The 18,016-nt window shown below is 47.3% G+C and overlaps 1 protein-coding gene across 4 annotated transcripts in view; it reads right to left on the bottom strand.

Annotated features, from left to right (window-relative positions):
• SLC7A7 (solute carrier family 7 member 7) overlaps positions 1-18,016 on the bottom strand; it is a 33,275-nt gene that overhangs the window by 13,140 nt on the left and 2,119 nt on the right. The window contains exons 1-2 of one of the 4 annotated variants that reach the window (XM_045450343.1): positions 16,771-17,161; positions 15,144-15,687 (exon numbers count right to left, since the gene is read on the bottom strand). In XM_045450343.1, the coding sequence (XP_045306299.1) occupies positions 15,144-15,642 (499 nt within the window). In that variant the 5' untranslated portion in view covers positions 15,643-15,687; positions 16,771-17,161. Of the gene's footprint in view, positions 1-15,143; positions 15,688-16,470; positions 16,730-16,761; positions 17,162-18,016 lie in introns of those variants that run through there. The other 3 variants (XM_045450341.1, XM_045450344.1, XM_045450342.1) reach the window with 3 other exon arrangements.

The following is an 18,016-nucleotide window of genomic DNA, read 5'->3' on the forward strand; positions in this document are numbered from 1 at the left end:
AGAATCTGAAGCAGGCTCCAAACTCAGCATGGAGCCTAATGCAGGGCTCGATCCCACCATGCTGGGATCATGACCTGAGCCAAAATCAAGAGTTGGATACTCAACTGACTGAACCACCCAGGCGTGCCCTAAATAAGATAATTCTGATAAAATAGGTGAAAATTTCATTTTGGAGAAGCTTCTGGTCTTTTTTTTTTTCAATCCCTATCTATTAGAGTATAAATTCTTTTCCCTGAACTTTTCCATCATCTCTTTGCCAAACTTTAGAGTATATTTCTGAGGAAATGCACCATTTCTTCTTCTGAGAAGTACAAACTCTGAGTCGGTATAGTCACTTTCACACTAGGACTCCACATTTGCCCTGGTTATGTTAAATTAATAATAATGATAAAACAACAACAACAACATCCTTATGGAGATTCACAATGACACCTTTACAAGTTAAATGGTTATGATGTCTTCGATTGGCTTGAAATAATCTAGTGGGGTGAAGAGGGTGGTTGGAGTATAGATAAAACAATGGTGATTAATAATTCATGCTGCTGCTTGAACCCTGGGAGTTCATCATATTATTTGCTCTAGTTTTGGATGTTTGACGTGTTTTATGATAAACCTTTTTTTAAAAAAAAAAATTTATAGAGGTACGGCTTCTAATGGAATAAAACGGATTTTAGCGAAAAGCAAATGTTTATTAGCCTTATTTAACATTTATGAGTCCAAAAGCATCATTCCCAACCTTCTATCCTATTTCTCCAAATGCACTACTCAGCAACGTTCCACTTTTATCCTTCTACATGATTCCTCACAGCCTCTAAAATACCCAGATTTAGGGGTACCTGGGCGGCTCAGTAGGTTAAGTGTCCAACTCTTGATTTTGGCTCAGGTCATGACCTCATGGTTCATGAGATTGAATCCCGAGTTGGGCTCTGAGCCCAAATGAGCTCCACTGAGCATGGAGCCTACTTGGGATTCTCTCTTCCTCTCTCTCTGCCCCGCCCCCACCAACTTGCACACATGCACTCTCGCTCTCAAAATAAACATTTTTTTAAATACCCAGATTTGTACCTTCATCTGTGCATTTTTCTCCTTTCCTTTACAATTTCAGGTTAAAGCCACACTAAACACATCTCTCCCAATCTCTATGAAATCTGCTCTATCCCTTACCAGAGTGTATCCTCCTGGCATCTTAGCATTTACAGTCAGGTACTCTGCTCTAGGTTCTCTTTGCTCTTGCACATGCACAGCCTTCAATTAACAGAGATGAAAATGCCACCTGCCACTCAGTTCACTATCTTGACGTTCAGAGTCACCAGTGACACACCTCAGGTATCTTCTGACTGGTAACATCATTCATCCCACGGGATGGCAAAAGGATAGCCATCTGTGGGTTCAAGTGATTCAAGCAAGCTCTTTGTGGTAGGTTGCTCCGGAAAAACCGCATGTCTCTGCATTAGGCTGGTCTACCTGCAGCCAGAGTCACACCCCCTGGGGAGCAGCCAAGACTCTTCACTGGTTTGCTCAGGCCTGCTAATACCCAGATGTTTCCAGAATACTCTACCACTGCCCTTTCCTCACAAGGACCAGATGTAAGGTTTCTGAAAAAACCTCAGTTGTGTTACCTAAACCCAGAAAGTTCACGTCTCTCCTCTTTTTACCTGCTGTATTTCTGTTTGTGTTGTCAGGGATACTCTCTATACCTTAAATATCATGTTTTCAGGGCACCTGGGTGGCTCAGTGTGTTAAGCGTCCAACTCTTGATTTTGGCTCAAGTCATGATCTCACGGTTCGTGAGATCAAGCCCCGAGTCTGCTTGGGATTCTCCCTCCCCACCTCTCTCTCTCTGCCTCTCAATATGCACACTCTCTCTCTTTCTCTGTCCAAACAAATAAGCTTAAAGATAAATAAATAAATTTTCTTCCTGGCTTCCTTGACCTATTGTTTCTTCCACCCTTCCTACGTGCTGTAATAGGTCTCAGACAGCAGATGGTCCTCAGGTTCTTTTACCTTTCAGGCTACAGGACCATTTTGCTTACTCAGACATCATGGGTAAGAACAGCAAGCAAGACAACACACGGAGCATAAACCCTACGGATCACTGGATCAGAGTCTTCCTACTATGCCCCCTGGAACTCAGGCAGCGTTTTGGCCCCCGCGGCTCTGCACCACTCTGAGGGAGCAAGCAGGCGGTCTGTACCAGGAGGCCCTCATATTAAACCACACTATCTGCTCTCTTCTCAAAGCCAGCTAGTCCTTATCGGTCCGATCCTTACTGGTTTGTTCAGCTAGGTACAGTTTGGGTCCTCAGAAACGGGACCCCAAGCTTGAGCGAGCATCAGAATCACCTGAGGCATGTTACCTAGGGTTTCAGGGCTCCAACCCCGAAGTTCTGGATGCAGGAAGTCTAAGACGGGGTTTCCCAGAGGAGTCATGATCTGCCTGCTTTGGGTGTGCTGCCTTAGGTAATCACTAGACGAAATAATCACCTACAGAACAGCCTTGATCAGAACAAGCCCAAACCCTTCCCTTAACTCGGTGCTCCTTTATCCTGGCTGCACATTGGCATCGCTTTACAAGCTTTAACAAAGTCAGCGCTCAGGCCCCACCTAGGCCAATGAAGTCAGAAACGCTGGGGTGGAGCCCAGGCACCAGCGTGTTTTTGAGGCTTCCCAGGCAATTCTAAGGACAGTGACAACTGAGAACCTTTCCGCCCAAGGCCTCCATCAGTTCTCCTCAGCAGCAACTTTTCTACTTCCCCAGTTCTCATTCTCCAAGCCAATTCCCATTCTTCTAACCAGTGGCTCAGATTTATTTGGTTGGGGAAACAAAGTGGGAGAGGAAGGGGCCATTAGCATTTTTCTAAAGCCCTAGGTGATTCCAATGTACAGCCAGGGTGGGGGCCCACCTTTCCCAGCTCCTTCCCAAGCCTACTTTAGCCTGTCCCCTCAGCCTCTCCTGAGTCAGAGAGAAAGAACAGAAGAAAGAGAAGACCAAGGGTGAACCCCTGAAGAGCCTTGAGGATCCAACCAATACAGAGCTCTACCCTCTGCCTGCGGAGGAAGGTTGTGCCGAAGTTCATGTCGGCCCCACCCCAGAAAGAACCCAAGGCTCTGACTCCAGTCTATGCAGTGTGTGAATGTGGGACGTGAAGTGGAAGCTTCCTCACCTCCAACCTAAAGTGGCTCTTGAGAAAACTCCTCTGAGAAAGTACCTAGCTGCCAAGGAGAAAGTGTGAAGGGCAGAAATCAGTTGCGGGCCCAGCATCTGCCTATTCCGCTTCATTAGCCACAAGTACGTGAAGTCAGTGGTCAGGTATCAGAAGAAGCTGCACAAGGACACGGCCCAAGCTCTCAGACAAACACGCAGAGATCCAAAGTCCCCTACAGCCCACAAGCGGCTCCAGGAGACCCGGGGTGAGCTCTCTGCCCTCCCTCGTGCCTAGCCCACAGTGGGCCCAGCCCTCACCCAACCCTGAGAGCCAAAGGCACACAATGCCCTTCTCCACCAAGCCAAATCTAGAGCCACATCTCCTGTTCGTGCATCCAGCTGCCATTTATTGAAGCACCTAGGGTCAAGCATCGGGGACACACCTGATTCCCAAAGACCAGCGGTCTATTCCCAGAGGGGCCTGAGTATGTGCTGCTGGCTGACTGGCACAGTGTGGACAGACCTCCTGTGAAGACACAGGAAGTAAGAGCTCCTGTTCATGAAAGGCAAAAACAAAACAAAAACAAAAAAAACTAGACCAAAGATCGTAGATCACAGGGCAGGCAAGCACAGACAGGACAAGGCAGGAGCAGAAGCGACCGACACGGCTAACAGTGGCCGAGGCAGGCTGGCTTTCAAGAAAGAAGGGTCAGGTGGGGCTGCACTTGGGGACACCTCGCTCTGACTCTGCCAAGGGAAAAGTTCCCCTGTCTGGCAAAGAGAAAGAAGGGTCTCAGCTCTCCTTTCTTTAAAAGTAAACTTTTTCGGGGCGCCTGGGTGGCGCAGTCGGTTAAGCGTCCGACTTCAGCCAGGTCACGATCTCGCGGTCCCTGAGTTCGAGCCCCGCGTCGGGCTCTGGGCTGATGGCTCAGAGCCTGGAGCCTGTTTCCGATTCTGTGTCTCCCTCTCTCTCTCTCTGCCCCTCCCCCGTTCATGCTCTGTCTCTCTCTGTCCCAAAAATAAATAAACGTTGAAAAACAAAAAATTTAAAAATAAACTTTTTCAGGGGCGCCTGGGTGGCTCAGTCGGTTAAGCGTCCGACTTCAGCTCAGGTCACGATCTCGCGCTCCGTGAGTTCGAGCCCCGCATGGGGCTCTGGGCTGATGGCTCAGAGCCTGGATGCCTGCTTCTGATTCTGTGTCTCCCTCTCTCTCTGACCCTCCCCGTTCATGCTCTGTCTCTCTCTGTCTCAAACGTTAAAACGTTAAAAAACGTTAAAAAAAAAATTTTTTTTTTAAGTAAATAAATAAAATAAACTTTTTGAATATTTATTTTATTTTTGAGAGAGAGAGACACACACACACAGCGTGAGCGGGGGGAGGGTCAGAGAGTGAGGGAGACACAGAATCAGAAGCAGGCTCCAGGCTCCGAGCTGTCAGCACAGAGCCCGATGCAGGGCTCGAACTCACAAACCGCGAGATCGTGACCTGAGCCGAAGTCAGACGCTCAACCGACTGAGCCACCCAGGCGCCCCTCAGCTCTCCTTTCTGATCCCTGGAACACTAAAACCGCTTTTAAGTCATCCAAAGGTGGAATGGAAAGTAAAGTTTTTAGAAATTAATAAGATGCATATGACTGAATAGAATTTGCAGTAGGACACAACATTTGTGACTAACAATTAAGTGTTAGGTCCCTTGCATTCTCATAGATATCATCTAACTTAATGTGACAGAGTAGATGTATTATCTTTATCTTTTTTTAAGTTTTATGTATTCAAGGAATCTCTACACCACAGATGGGAGTTGAACCCACGACCCCAAGATCAAGAGTCACATGCTCTTCTGACTGAACCAGCCAGGCACCCCAGTCTTTATCTCATAATTGAGAAAACTGAGGCCACTCAGGCAGTGTCCAGCTCCAAAACTTGTATACAGCGCAGCACACCATGCTGTCCCTATTGTATGCAAGGATGTGGGACTGTGAGCAGGATGATCTCCCCCTGGGGTGATGGGGCTTCTGGCTGCAGAAAACTGGGGCAGTCCTCTAAGAGCTCTGAGAAGTCAGAATAATCAGCTCTAGGAGGGGCCATCTGCACACTTCTCTGGTTAGGAAAAGTAACCATTTATAGTACCCTGGCGGGACAGCAAGGTTTTTTCAGAACTCCTAATTCATTTATTCCTTTATTCATTCATTCATTCATTCATTCAGCCAGAGAACAAGTATGTACTGAGCAATGACTGTGCTCCAGGCCTTGTACAGACCCAGTCCTCAGCCTTTACAGAAAAGTGAACATGGACAATTATAAGAACTGGGTGATGGGGCGCCTGGGTGGCTCAGTAGGTTAAGTGTCCAACTCGATTTCGGCTCAGGTCATGATCTCACAGTTCATGGGATTGAGCCCCTCATCGGGCTCCACACTGAGCATGGAGCCAGCTTGGGAATCTCTCTCTCCCTCTCTCTTCTCTGCCCCACCCCTTGCTCACACACTTTTGTGTGAGTTCTCTCTCCCTAAAAGTAAATAAACTTAAAAAACAGAAAAACCCTGAGCCTGGGTGGCTCAGTTGGTTAAACGACTGACTTCAGCTCAGGTCATGATCTCACGGTCTGTGAGTTCAAGCCCCATGTAGGGCTCTGTGCTGACAGCTCACAGCCTGGAGCCTGCTTTGGATTCTGTGTCTCCCTCTCTCTTTGCCCCTCCCCTGCTCGCTCTCTGTCTCTCAAAACTGAATGAACATTTTTGAAAAACTTTTTTTTAAAGAAAAGACAGTTTAAAAAAGAATAAAAACTGGGTGCTGTGAAAGTCACTGTGAGGCAACCCATCCAGTCTAGGGCAGCGAAGGGGGTGCAGGTGGGCACCAGGACCACCGTTACCTGGACTGAGCACAGGGAGGCTCATGCTGGGGTTGGGGGATGGGAGGACAAACTCCTGGCAGAGAGGAAAGCACGTGATTACCCAGGCAATGAAATCAGCAATGAGTGAAGTCACCCACGCATAGAAAAAACTTACTTAAGCAATAATCAGTAAATGATTTCAAGGTCTATTCACAATAGTAGCCTATCTAGCATTGTAGTTCATCAGCAGTTCTAAAGGAAAACTATATCTGTAGAGGGACAGTAAGCCACCATGACGGGAGCAGAAATTATTTGCTCTCCTGAAATGGTCACTGTTTGAACAGAACAGGATTAAAGTATGGTAGAAATATAGATCAAGCCTCTAGGAGATAGAGACTCCATTATACAGATGAGGAACCTGAGACTAATAATTTGACCTGATTCCATGCTCTTAAACACCACACATTCCTGCCTCCCAAAGGGATGAGTTCAAGGGAGAGAGATGCTGACCCAAGCACTCTACCCAACCACGGAGAAGACATGACTGTTGGGTATGGATTCTTCATCCAACTTTTCCAGAAATATACCCCCAAACCAGCCTAAGGAGGACTGAAGTCTTCCCCATAAACCCTTCCCTCAACCTCGGTCCCTCCCTCTAAGAACCACACTTCTTGTCTACAGAATCAGTCTTCTAGAAAGTATATCTACATTCCCTTCCTTTCCCTTGACTAATATCCACTCTACCACTCCACTGAAGAGGGACAGTTTTCCTGACCTGTTATTTGTCAATTCCAAATGGCATTCCATTCCTTATCTTACTTAACAGTTCCTCAACAAAGGCTACTTTTGAGTGTAAACCCATCCCCCTTGGGTGTGCTGCCTCTGCTTTTCCCCACACTAACCACACTGCAATAGAATAGTTTATTGATGTGTCTCTATCATCAAGTCGGAGCCAAATGAGGACAGACTGAGTAACAGTCACTTCTGGATCCCTAGGCCTCGCCCAGAAGAAGGCATATAGTAGATACTCAGGTTTCACTGGATGAATAAACAATCTCTCTGAAATCTGACTCTACCCTCACTGCCCTGAAATTTCCCTCTCTAGAGTCACAATGACTTCCTGTTGATATATCCAAGCAACCGCCCTCCTTATCTAGCTTGGCCTCTTAGCAGATTGGACACCGTTGGCCACCAACTCCTTCTCAAATTGCTCTCTTTTACTCACCAACTCCCATTTCCCTCTTATCTCTCTGGACGCTTCTTCTCCTTGTTGCGGAGTATTTATCCTTCAGTGTTGGCATTCCTGAGATGCTAACCTCGCCCCTTTCCTCCTCTCTTGCTACATCCGGTCAAGATCATCTCATCTGCTACTGTGATTTCAATGACCACCTCTACACTGAGGATTCACGAAAGTATATCACCAGCCCAACCACCGTAATTTCATATGCATATGAATATACAACCACCTACTGGACATCAGCAGACACAAATTCAACCTATCCAAAACTGATCAATTTCTCTTAACCTACTGCTCCTTCAGTCTGACTCCCTGTAAGTAACTGGCATCACCATCCACCCAGTTGCCTGAGACAGAAACGTGGTCATCTTATCATCCTCAACCTCCACCCATATGCATCTAATCAGTGTCTAAGTCTTAACCAGTCTCCTCATCTCTCATCCCATGACTCTAATCCAAGCCACTATCCTCCCTCACTGGGATCATGGCAACAGCTTCCTAAGTGGTCTCCCTGCTTTTAGTTCTGCAAACTGAAGTCAGAGTAATCTTTCTAAAAATCACAAATTCTACAATTTAATCACAAACAACACAAGTCACTCTCTGCTTTACTCTCAAAGAGGTTTTTTTTATTACCATAGGAGAAAGCCCACCAAACTCCTTAATATGGTTTGTACAACAGATTGTATTTTCCAAAGATGTCTCAACAACATTTCCCAACCCACATGCTTTTCATACAATGTGACTGTAACACTCTGCCCATCAAGAGATAGGGTCTGTGCCTCTTCTTTTAAGAAGACATATTCTTCTTGAATGTTTCTACCTACAGAGTTCAGCAGGAAAGACACCCTGTGACCTCAGAGGCTAGGTCATAAAAGGCACAGGTCATAAAAGGCTTCCGTTCTGGAAGCCTTCAGGTGCCAAGTAAACAGTTTGATTGCTCTGGGGCCGCCATTATGTGAGGAGACTCAACATAGTCCATATGGAGGGACCACTTGGAAAGACACATCTAACACAACACGAAGAGAAAAAGATGCCCAGCTAGCCCCCATCTTATTCAGCATCCCCTCGTTCTAGCTCCTGCCACCATCTGACTACCACCACACGAGACCCTGAGCCAGCACTGCCCCAGTTACCCCTTCCAAAATTCCTGAGCTACAGAAACCATAAAAGAAAACAGCTGTGGGGCACCTGGCTGGCTCAGTCAGAACACACAACTCTTAATCTCGGGGTCATGAGTTCAAGCCCCACATTGGGTGTAGAGATTACTTTAAAATAAATAAATAGGGGCACCTGGGTGGTTCAGTCAGTTAAGCGTCTGACTCTTGGTTTCAGCTCAGGTCATGATCTCACAGTTTGTGGGTTTGAGCCCTGCATCGGGCTCCATGCTGACAGCACAGAGCCTGCTTGGGATTCTCTCTCCCTCTCTCTCTGACCTTCCCCAGCTGTTTCTCTCTCTCTCAAAATAAATAAATAAACCTAAATAAATAAACAAACATAAATAAATAAACATAAATAAATAAATAAATAAAATGACTATTATTCTATGTCACTAGATGACTTATTATAGAACAATAATAACTACAACTAATAAAGCCCTGAACAAACTATCCTACCATTTCCACCCACCTCTGCAGGCCAGCTGTCAACATTTCCTACCTTAACCTCAGTATTGCAGCCCACCCTGAGCTCCTTTACTGAAAGGAGTCTCAAAAACGTCCTTCTTTCTCGTCTTAGTTTTCATACCTCTCGTTCTTGCTGCCTGAGATGCAACTCCGCCCTCGTTTGGTTAATTCCTCATTCAGGTGTCAGCTTAAACTTCCTTACAGAGTTTCTACACTCCTAGGCTAGCCTAGGTCTGCTCCCATGGCTCCCTGTGCCTAAGAAATCACAACACTCATTATAATCCATTGTAACCTTGCGTTGGGTTGCCCACCCTGCCAGCCCCCAGCATGCTCCCGCACACTGAGAGCTCCAGGAAGACAATGATCAGTGCTGGGAAAATAAACATTCAACAAGTATTTACGAAGCACTTGCCTATCTCCAGCCCCGTCTCTTTACTGAGCTCCAAATGGGCACATCCACCTCCTATCCTAGAAATTTCAAATTCAACATGATTCCATCTTCCCCAAACCTGTAAATGATGCCACCACCTACCAACTGCCCAAACCAGAAACCTCAGCTTTTCATTCAAGGAATAGTTATTAAGCTCCTCTCTTGGTTTCTTTGCTGGGGATACAGTGGATCCTAAGACAGGCTTAGCCCCTGGGATACAACATTTACAAGCTGGTGGGTGTTTTCCTCATCACCTACCTCTCTCTCTTACACCAGACATCCCAATAAGTATTACTGGTTATACTGATTATACCTTCTAAATTGCTCTCCTATCTATCGTTTCCTGGAGACGTCATCTCCTAAGTAAGCCACAGCCCCACTGCCACTGCCCTCATTTGGGCTTTTGTCACTTCCTGCCTGGATTGCCACAAGAGCTTCCTAACCTGTGGAATAAAATCTTAACTCCCTAGAACATGAGCATCATGTTCTAGTCGCTTGCCTCCTTTTGTCCCTTCACATCCCACAATCGCCCCCGCGCATCCCACACTCCATTCTTTTTCTCACCTTTGTGCTTTACATTGCCTTTCCCTGTGCCTAGAATGTCCTTGCCCTTCTCCATTCAACATATTTATTGAGTACCTAGCAGATGCCAGGCACTGTTCTAGGTGCTGGATATTCAGCCGTGAGCAAAACAAAGTACTTACTTTCGTGGTGTTTACACTCTAGAGGGAAAGATAGACGACAGACAAGTAAACGATTATGGTCAGGTGGTGACAGGTGCTATCAAGAAAAACAAAACAGGATGGGAAACTGAGAGTGACCATGAGAGACAGGAGAAGTCTCTGGCGAAGTAACGTCTGTACAAAGACCCGAGTGGACTGAGGGGATGAGCTCTGAGGACATCTGAGGAAAGAGGCTTCTCAGCAGAAGGAACGATAAAGTACAAAACTCCCGAAGCAGGAACAGGCCAGGCAAACTGGAAGAAAAGCAAGAAAGCCGGTGTAGCTCCACAGAGAGAGTGAGGGGGAGAGAGGTCTGAGAGAAGTCAGATGGAGCACGCCTTGTAGGCCATGGCCAGTGGGTGCTTCAGCCACCCCTTGACGCCATTTCATCCTTCAGCGTTGAGTACAGACATCTCCTGAGTAGGGCCCACCCCACCCGCTCCCAGCACTTACCCATATGAAGTGTGTAATTGACTACTTCCTGTCTCCTCCACCACACAGTGAGTTTCCTGCTCTACCTTTCAGCTCCGTATTTTATAAAACCCATCACGTTCAGTAAATTTGTCTCCAGTAGTCAAAACTTTCTCCCTTGGCTCTGATTCCATGCCCTGAGAACAATCCCTGATTCCTCGATGGGTTTCCTAGGGACTATGGCATTAGGAAGCCTTGACAGTGAACACACACCTTCTGGTCATTAGAAATTATGCTAATGATGTATGTTCATCATTGTACATTCCTAGGCTGCCATCATCGTTTACACATCAGTCTCTGTTTTAAGTATGACTCAGTTGATGGGACAGTGACCGACTCTGGGTCATGATGACCCCAGGAGGGCACTGCTCATGGAAAGGCCACATAAGCAGCCTAGCAGAAGCTCCAGATGCCCCTCTACTCATCCCTCAGCTCACCTTCCCTATTTCAGATGGAAGCCCCATCACCACCCCCCTGTCCATGCTTGAATTCTTAAGCATCACCTCTGAGAACTGCCCCCCACCACCACACACACCCATCCAGAAGTCCTAAAAACCCTGCCTTATTACTACTTTTCTATCCACCCCCTCATCTCTGGTCCAAAGGCCTTGCTCACCAGCCTTCAAGTGGACTCAGGTGTCCACTCCCTAAACCGCTGTGCCTACCTTCTGATTCTCACACTTGCCAAAAACACTCAACCTGGCCACCAGTGTTCTTCTTCCAAGCAAATCTAATTTCACTCCCCCACTTACAATCAACAACTTCCCACTTTCCAGATAAAGTCTAACCTGTGTAGGCAATGTATAAACCAGTCTTGGAGCTGGCCTTGGGCTACGTTTCCAGTCTCTGCCTTCTCACCCTCTCCCACCCTGCATTCCAGCCATACCAACCACCTGGAATTCTCTGAACACTCCATGCCTGTCTGCACCTCCACACCTTGTCACACAGCAGTTCCCTCAGTGAGAAGTGTCCTAGGAGACAGCTCCGTATCTTTCCAAAATTCAGTTCAGACATCATGGTCTCTGTGACATCCTCCTATAAACCCTCTTCCCCAAATGAAGAAAATTGTCCTGCTTTCTCCTACAGTGTCTCTATCACCACATTTCCTACACTGCATGACAATTATTGGTTAACCTATCTGTCTCTCTCCTTGACTAGGAGTTCTTGGATGGCAAAGTCCAGACTTGATTCTTCTTTGCTTCCCAGCATTCATTGGAATATCTAGTGCAGAGAATGCTCTAAATGTTCTGTGAATGAATGAAAGTTCTGTATTAAATCCCTATTCTCGCTAAGTTCAAAGATTCAGCCTCAGTCCTCACTTTGAGCATACACTGTTGGCATATATTTGACAACTTTGGTGGAGTGACAAGGGCACCAGACCTGTGCCTGAGGGAGGGCTCAGTAGTGGCGGGACATTGGGCAAGTGCAGGGATGGTTTACTTCCAGGCCACTCTGCGGATGAAGTGGAGGCTGTGAAAACCATAAATCATGACTCAAGTGTAACATATTAATGATTATTGTGTTTAAAATTTCTTTCTTGGCTGCTTCTAGGCCTTTTGCTCTACCTTTCGCCTGAATGGCTATGGCTAGATAAACAAGATATTAAGATAAACAAGATATTACTGCATAGGTAGTGTATGGACAGAATGTTCATGTATTGGGTGCTCATTAGACAATGGTTGAAGGAAGAAACTCATGAATCATATGTCCCTAAATTCTTGGTTACAATCTTGGTTGCCCTTTTGAACCTTCTTCCAGATCTCTAGGTCCCTCTGAAGTAATTAAAGACAGAACAAAGTCCTGGAAGCAGCCAAAAGAGAATAATTTCAAACATAATAATCACCAATACATTACACCTGAGTCATGATTTATGGTTTCCACCAAATCTCACTTCATCCACACAGTAGCCCAGAAGTAAAACAGTTACTGCACCCTGGCTAGGGTCACGCAGGCTCAAACACAGATCTGGTGTATCTGTCACTCCATCAGAATTATGTTATATATATGCCATAAATCCATGCACAAAACTGTATCTTTTTATTAACTGGGGAGCTCTGCGGACAAATCATAACTGTGGCTACTCTGCCCATATCCTTACAAGGGTGTACCTGCATGTGTATGTGCACCCAACGGTAGGGTCTGAGGACATCTCTGTCCCCAATTAGACACAGCAAATTAAAAAGGGGTGACTGACGCCTGGGTGGCTCAGTCAGTTGAGCGTCCGACTTCAGCTCGGGTCATGATCTCAAGGTTCATGGGTTCGGGCCCCACGTCGGGTTCTGTGCTGACAGCTCAGAGCCTGCAGCCTGTTTCAGAATCTGTGTTTCCCCCTCTCTCTGCCCTTCCCTCACTCACGCTCTGTCTCTGTCTCAAAAATAAATAAACATTTTTTAAAAAGGGGTGGCTGATGGAGGTAGGCACAATGCCAGAGTCAAGGAACAACAGCTGTCAGACATGACACAGATGGAACTCATAAAGAATGACACTGCTGAACTAAAGTCAGGCCAGCACCCTGGAAGCTCCTGAAGAAGTCAACACTCGTCCCCGCCCCAGCGGCCTGAGGCCTAATAGTCATGTAAGAATTGAGATGTGTAATGGTGACTCTGAGTCACCAAAAGAAATGTCAAGTTATGAAGGCAGGCAGACATATCATTGGTTTTAAAGAGATTTCAACAGAGATGGTTAAAATTATTGGATTCTAGTACTTCAAGCGATGCAGCCATCTTGGAAATTTTGCTTGGAATAATCCCTACACCACGCAAGATACATAACAGTACGCCCACACTGGAGAGCGCCTCAAGACTGACAGATCCTAAAATTAGTTTCCCCAGTAAGTCAACTGCAAATGACGCAAGAAACATTACAGATCACATCTGAGACCTCAAGGGAAAGCCTCCTTCTTGTAACAAGAGACAGTGCCCTCCTCCCCTCCCTGATTGTTGCCATGCCTGACAAACATCCCCATACACGAAGAGGAGTCCAAGCCACAAGCACGGACGCACAAAGCACAAGGGGACCCCATGGAGACACCCAGGACTCCGCACAACAGTCAAAGGGGGGAGGCTGGAGAGGAAGCTGAGGAATAAGATGGGACAGTGGAGAAACCTCGAGAAAAGAGGACACAAAGCCGACTGGAGAGGATTGATTCAGGGAGCAACTACACCTGGTACAAAATGCCCACACTCCGCAGTCACCACTGCTGGGGGAGGTGCCCCTTAAAATGACAGAATTTCAAAGCTTCTCCACATTAGGGGTGTGGGAAGGGTCTCCAAGATTTCAGGTGAGGAGGGCATTTTTCCAGAACAGAAGCCCCTGGGGGATGGGGCTATAGACGATCAGCTTCTCAGGACCTCCAAAGTGGCTTTGCTGAATGTATAGGTTTAAATACATTATTTATGAGACAGAGCAAAAGTCAGGGTAGATTGAAATGATGGTTTTAAGAATCTGGCCCACAGAAAAACTCGTATAAACAACAAGATATTCATTGGCGCATTACCTGTGTGACTAACAAATTAGAACCCGCTTAAATAGCCACTAAGAGGACTGATTTGTTAAATAAACAATACATCCTTGACATTAACATGGAATAACATAAATAATTTTTTTTTTTTTAAATATATCCCTAAGGGGCGCCTGGGTGGCTCAGTCGGTTAAGCGTCCGACTTCAGCTCAGGTCACACGATCTCGCGGTCCGTGAGTTCGAGCTCCGCGTCAGGCTCTGGGCTGATGGCTCAGAGCCTGGAGCCTGCTTCAGATTCTGTGTCCCTCTCTCTCTGCCCCTCCCCCATTCATGCTCTGTCTCTCTCTGTCTCAAAAATAAATAAACGTTAAAAAAAAATTTTTTTTTAATAAATAAATAAATAAATAGATCCCTAAGTAGAAAATGTCACTGCTAAATTCTGGGAATAAAGCACAAACTGGAATTATATGTGTACCATGATCCCATATTTTAAAAACAAAACAACTACCTCTCCCAAAATAAATAAACTTTACAAAAAATAAAAACAGAAGAAAACTACATTTTTTTTAAACTACACTTCTTAAAGGAACAAGAAAAAGTGAGGAAGGGCATACGAACTGCTAGTGGGGCTACCGTGGGAAAGTGGGGAAGAGGTGAAGTGTTCTCTTTATTGTTGCTTGTTTTTACACGTTGCTACCATTTGAATTTTCACACGAAGCCCACACTAATTTAAAGACAACAAGAGGGGGCGCCTGGCTGGCTCAGTCAGCAGAGCATACAACTCTTTTTTTTTTCTAACGTTTACTCATTTTTGAGAGATGGAGAGAGACAGAGCATGAGCAGGGGAGGGGCAGAGAGAGAGGGAGACACAGAATCCGAACCAGGCTCCAGCCTCCGAGGTGTCAGCACAGGGCCCGACGCGGGGCTCGAACCCCCAGGCCCCGAGATCCTGACCTGAGCCCAAGCACTAAACCGACTGAGCCACCCACTTGCCCCAGAGCATACAACTCTTGATCTAGGAGTTGTAAATTCAAGCCCCACGTTGGGTGTAGAGATTACTTAAAAATAGAATCTTTTTTTTTTTTTTTTTTTAATAATAAAATGAAAACAAGAGTGTTTGTCGGAGGCATTCGCTTCCAGCTCCTTTCTCACTGGCTTACTGGACTCACATCCCAGCCTCTGCCCTGGCGCTCCAGCCCACACCTCCTGCCCTGGCCCCACTTACAGATACAGGCAGCAGCCAGCAGGCGCCCAGCCGCATAGGGGGCAAAGCAGCTCGGGAAGATGGGCTGCACCATGTAGTTGGCAAAGGTGATGGCAATAATGGCCTGGCTGGTGGGCTCGATGATGAGGAGCGAGGTCCACAGTCGGATGAAGGCAAGGAATCCCCCGAAGGCCTCGAGGATGTAGGCATAGCTGGCTCCAGATTTCTTAATGGTGGTGCCCAATTCCGCATAACAAAGGGCCCCAAAGACGGAGAAGAGGCCCCCAACAGCCCAGATGACCAGGGAGAGGCCAAAAGAGGCACTGTACATGAGCACACCCTTGGGGGAGACAAAGATGCCCGAGCCGATCATGTTCCCCACAATCAGGCACACGCCATTAAGCAGCGAGATCTCCTTCTTCAGCTTTACCTGCTCAGACCCTGAGCTGGCTTCATCGCCCAAAGGGGAGGCATCCCCCTCTTGCTGGGAGGCCACTTCATATTTAATGCCGTCAGCCATGGTGGAAGGAGAAGAAAGCCGTCACCAGCTTCTTGGCATCGCCCTCTAAGGAAGAAAGTTGAAGATATAACTCAGGTGGCTGGCAATTACCTAAAACTCTTGCCTATGGTGGTCAACAGGGACAACATCCGGCCCACCATCTCAGAGAGCTCACTCTGGCCTCCCATCTCCCATTAACCTCTTCTTCTCCAGCTGGCTCCTTGAAACAACCCCAAGTGGAATTTTTAACAGAAGGCACTCATTCTCTAGAGAGAAAGCAGCATTTCTCCTCATTAGGAGGGTGCTGCCCCCCAGATTTCCAAAATAGAAAATTAAATCCTGGTTCTATCGGACTCTGCTGGGATACAAGGCAATTTGGCAGTCCCCAGGTATAACCATCCTGATTTGAGCCTGTGTTTTTTTCAGCCTTGCCCCAAAAAAGCCTGTCTCCCTTCCGATTCCAGTCTCACCTGTTACCTGTGCTGAGCTGCAACATTAGGAACCAACCTTGCAAGCAGCCTCTCTGTGGGTTCCCCTCACAAACTTCTCTCCTCCCCAAGGACACGGACTCTGGCAAACCTAAAGGCTTCATGGACCTCTTGCCGGAAACCTACAACCATCCGCTTGTTCAGGGAGCATCTCTTAACCACCCTGAGGTGAAGTCTGCAGCCCTAGCAGAGCCCAAGCAGCCCCACTCCTCTCTGAAAGAAGACAGATTATTCTCCTCTTTTCCTTCCCGGGCATCTCTCTCTCGCAGCCCCTAGTGTCCCAGCCTCCTGCTGTCCAATCCCTCACGTCAGCATAGGTGCATCACCCAAAAAGGTATGAATGGGAAAAGGGTGATCCAACCTAGGGATGATGGGAGGCAGCTGATGATGGCTCCCCCGCCCAGGAATTGCAGCTGGAGAGCTGAGACCCAAAGACCCAAAGCTGAGGCAAGTAGCTAAAGCGGCAGCAGGTGCCCGAGAGCACTGCAGAGTGGGAGACAGCGGAGAGGAAGAGAGGAGAGGCTGGCGGACCAAGTGGAGAGGTGCTAGGGACTGGGGCACTGGGGAGAGGAAGTGATTGGACAGTGCAAAGCAGCACAGGGGGTGGGCGAGGGGAGGGGGTTGGTGAGGGGAGGGCGGGAAGCACACTCACTCCCTGAACCTGGGTTCCAGCAGATTCCCGCTGTGGCAGTCCTGGGGAGCCACAGCCTCCAGGCACTATGGCCTGACCACTCCTCCTTTTCAGCCGGCAGTCAGAGGAAAGGCCAGGCAAATGCTTATGGATTTAAATCAAATGGAGAGGTCAAGACAGGAGGAGGGAGTGAGGGAGGGGGAGAGGAGTGTTAAGCAACTGTCTGGGTCTAAGGTTCACTGGCCTTTCACATCTGCAAAAGGGGCAGCCTGGAGCTCTTGGCTCAGCACTTTCTGTGATAAGAAGGCGCTCTCTCAGGAATCTCCTTTGTCAGCGCTGCTCCAGGACTGAGGGCCCAGAAGAAATGACAGTCCACTGGGTGCAGTTTCTTTAGCCCCAGGGAAGTTGGCCCTGAGGAAATTAGCTGAGGACGGGGCGGTGGCCTGAGAAGGAATGCACAAGCCTCTGTCCTCCAGGCCCCACCCTAGCCCCACTCCCCCCTCGCCCCAAACAAGAAAGGCAAGGCGGGGAGATTGCACAGGGTGCCACAAAGGCTTGTTGCCCATGCTGACATTAGAGGAAGTGTAAGTGCAGTCTCCATGCCTCGTGACGGGCCTCCTAAGAGAAGAACTCTGCACACTTCCCCTCAGAGCAAAGGATGGCTGCCCCCAAATTTGAGCCACAACCCCAAAGCTGAGCCTCAATCTACTTCCAAGGCAACAAGGTCAAGAAATGAGGCTCTGGGGTGCATTCGGTTAAGCGTCTGACTCTTGATTTCAGCTCAGGTCATGATCTCATGTTCATGGGTTCGAGCCCTGCATCTGGCTCTATGCTGACAGCAGTGCAGAGCCTGCTTTGGATTCTCTCTTTCTGCCACTCTCCTGCTTGCTCATTCTCTCTCTCTCTCTCTGCAAATAAGTAAACTTTAAAAAAATTAAAAAGAAAATGACTCAAACCTCTGGCTGCATCCCCTTCCCATTCATGTGCCCTCTCATCCTTAAAAAAATAATAATAATTCCTATAAACACCTTCCCCACATACAAGTTTAGTCCAATCTCCTAAAAATATGGGGAAATGAGATTTCATTGAGCTATCTTGCATAGACAGGCCAAGAGCAAAGAAGTTGAGCATTGTTTTGGGAAATCACATATTCTAGCTTCACAGTCCATCTACTTCGGTCTGGTATTCTGGTTCTCTTTTACCAACAGAAATACATCCTATCCATCCTGAAATCTGCCGGTCCCTTCCCACACCCTTTCTAACCCTCTTTGGTTAA

Source organism: Leopardus geoffroyi, chromosome B3 (genome assembly GCF_018350155.1).
Source record: "Leopardus geoffroyi isolate Oge1 chromosome B3, O.geoffroyi_Oge1_pat1.0, whole genome shotgun sequence".
In the NCBI taxonomy this organism is placed as follows: domain Eukaryota; kingdom Metazoa; phylum Chordata; class Mammalia; order Carnivora; family Felidae; genus Leopardus; species Leopardus geoffroyi.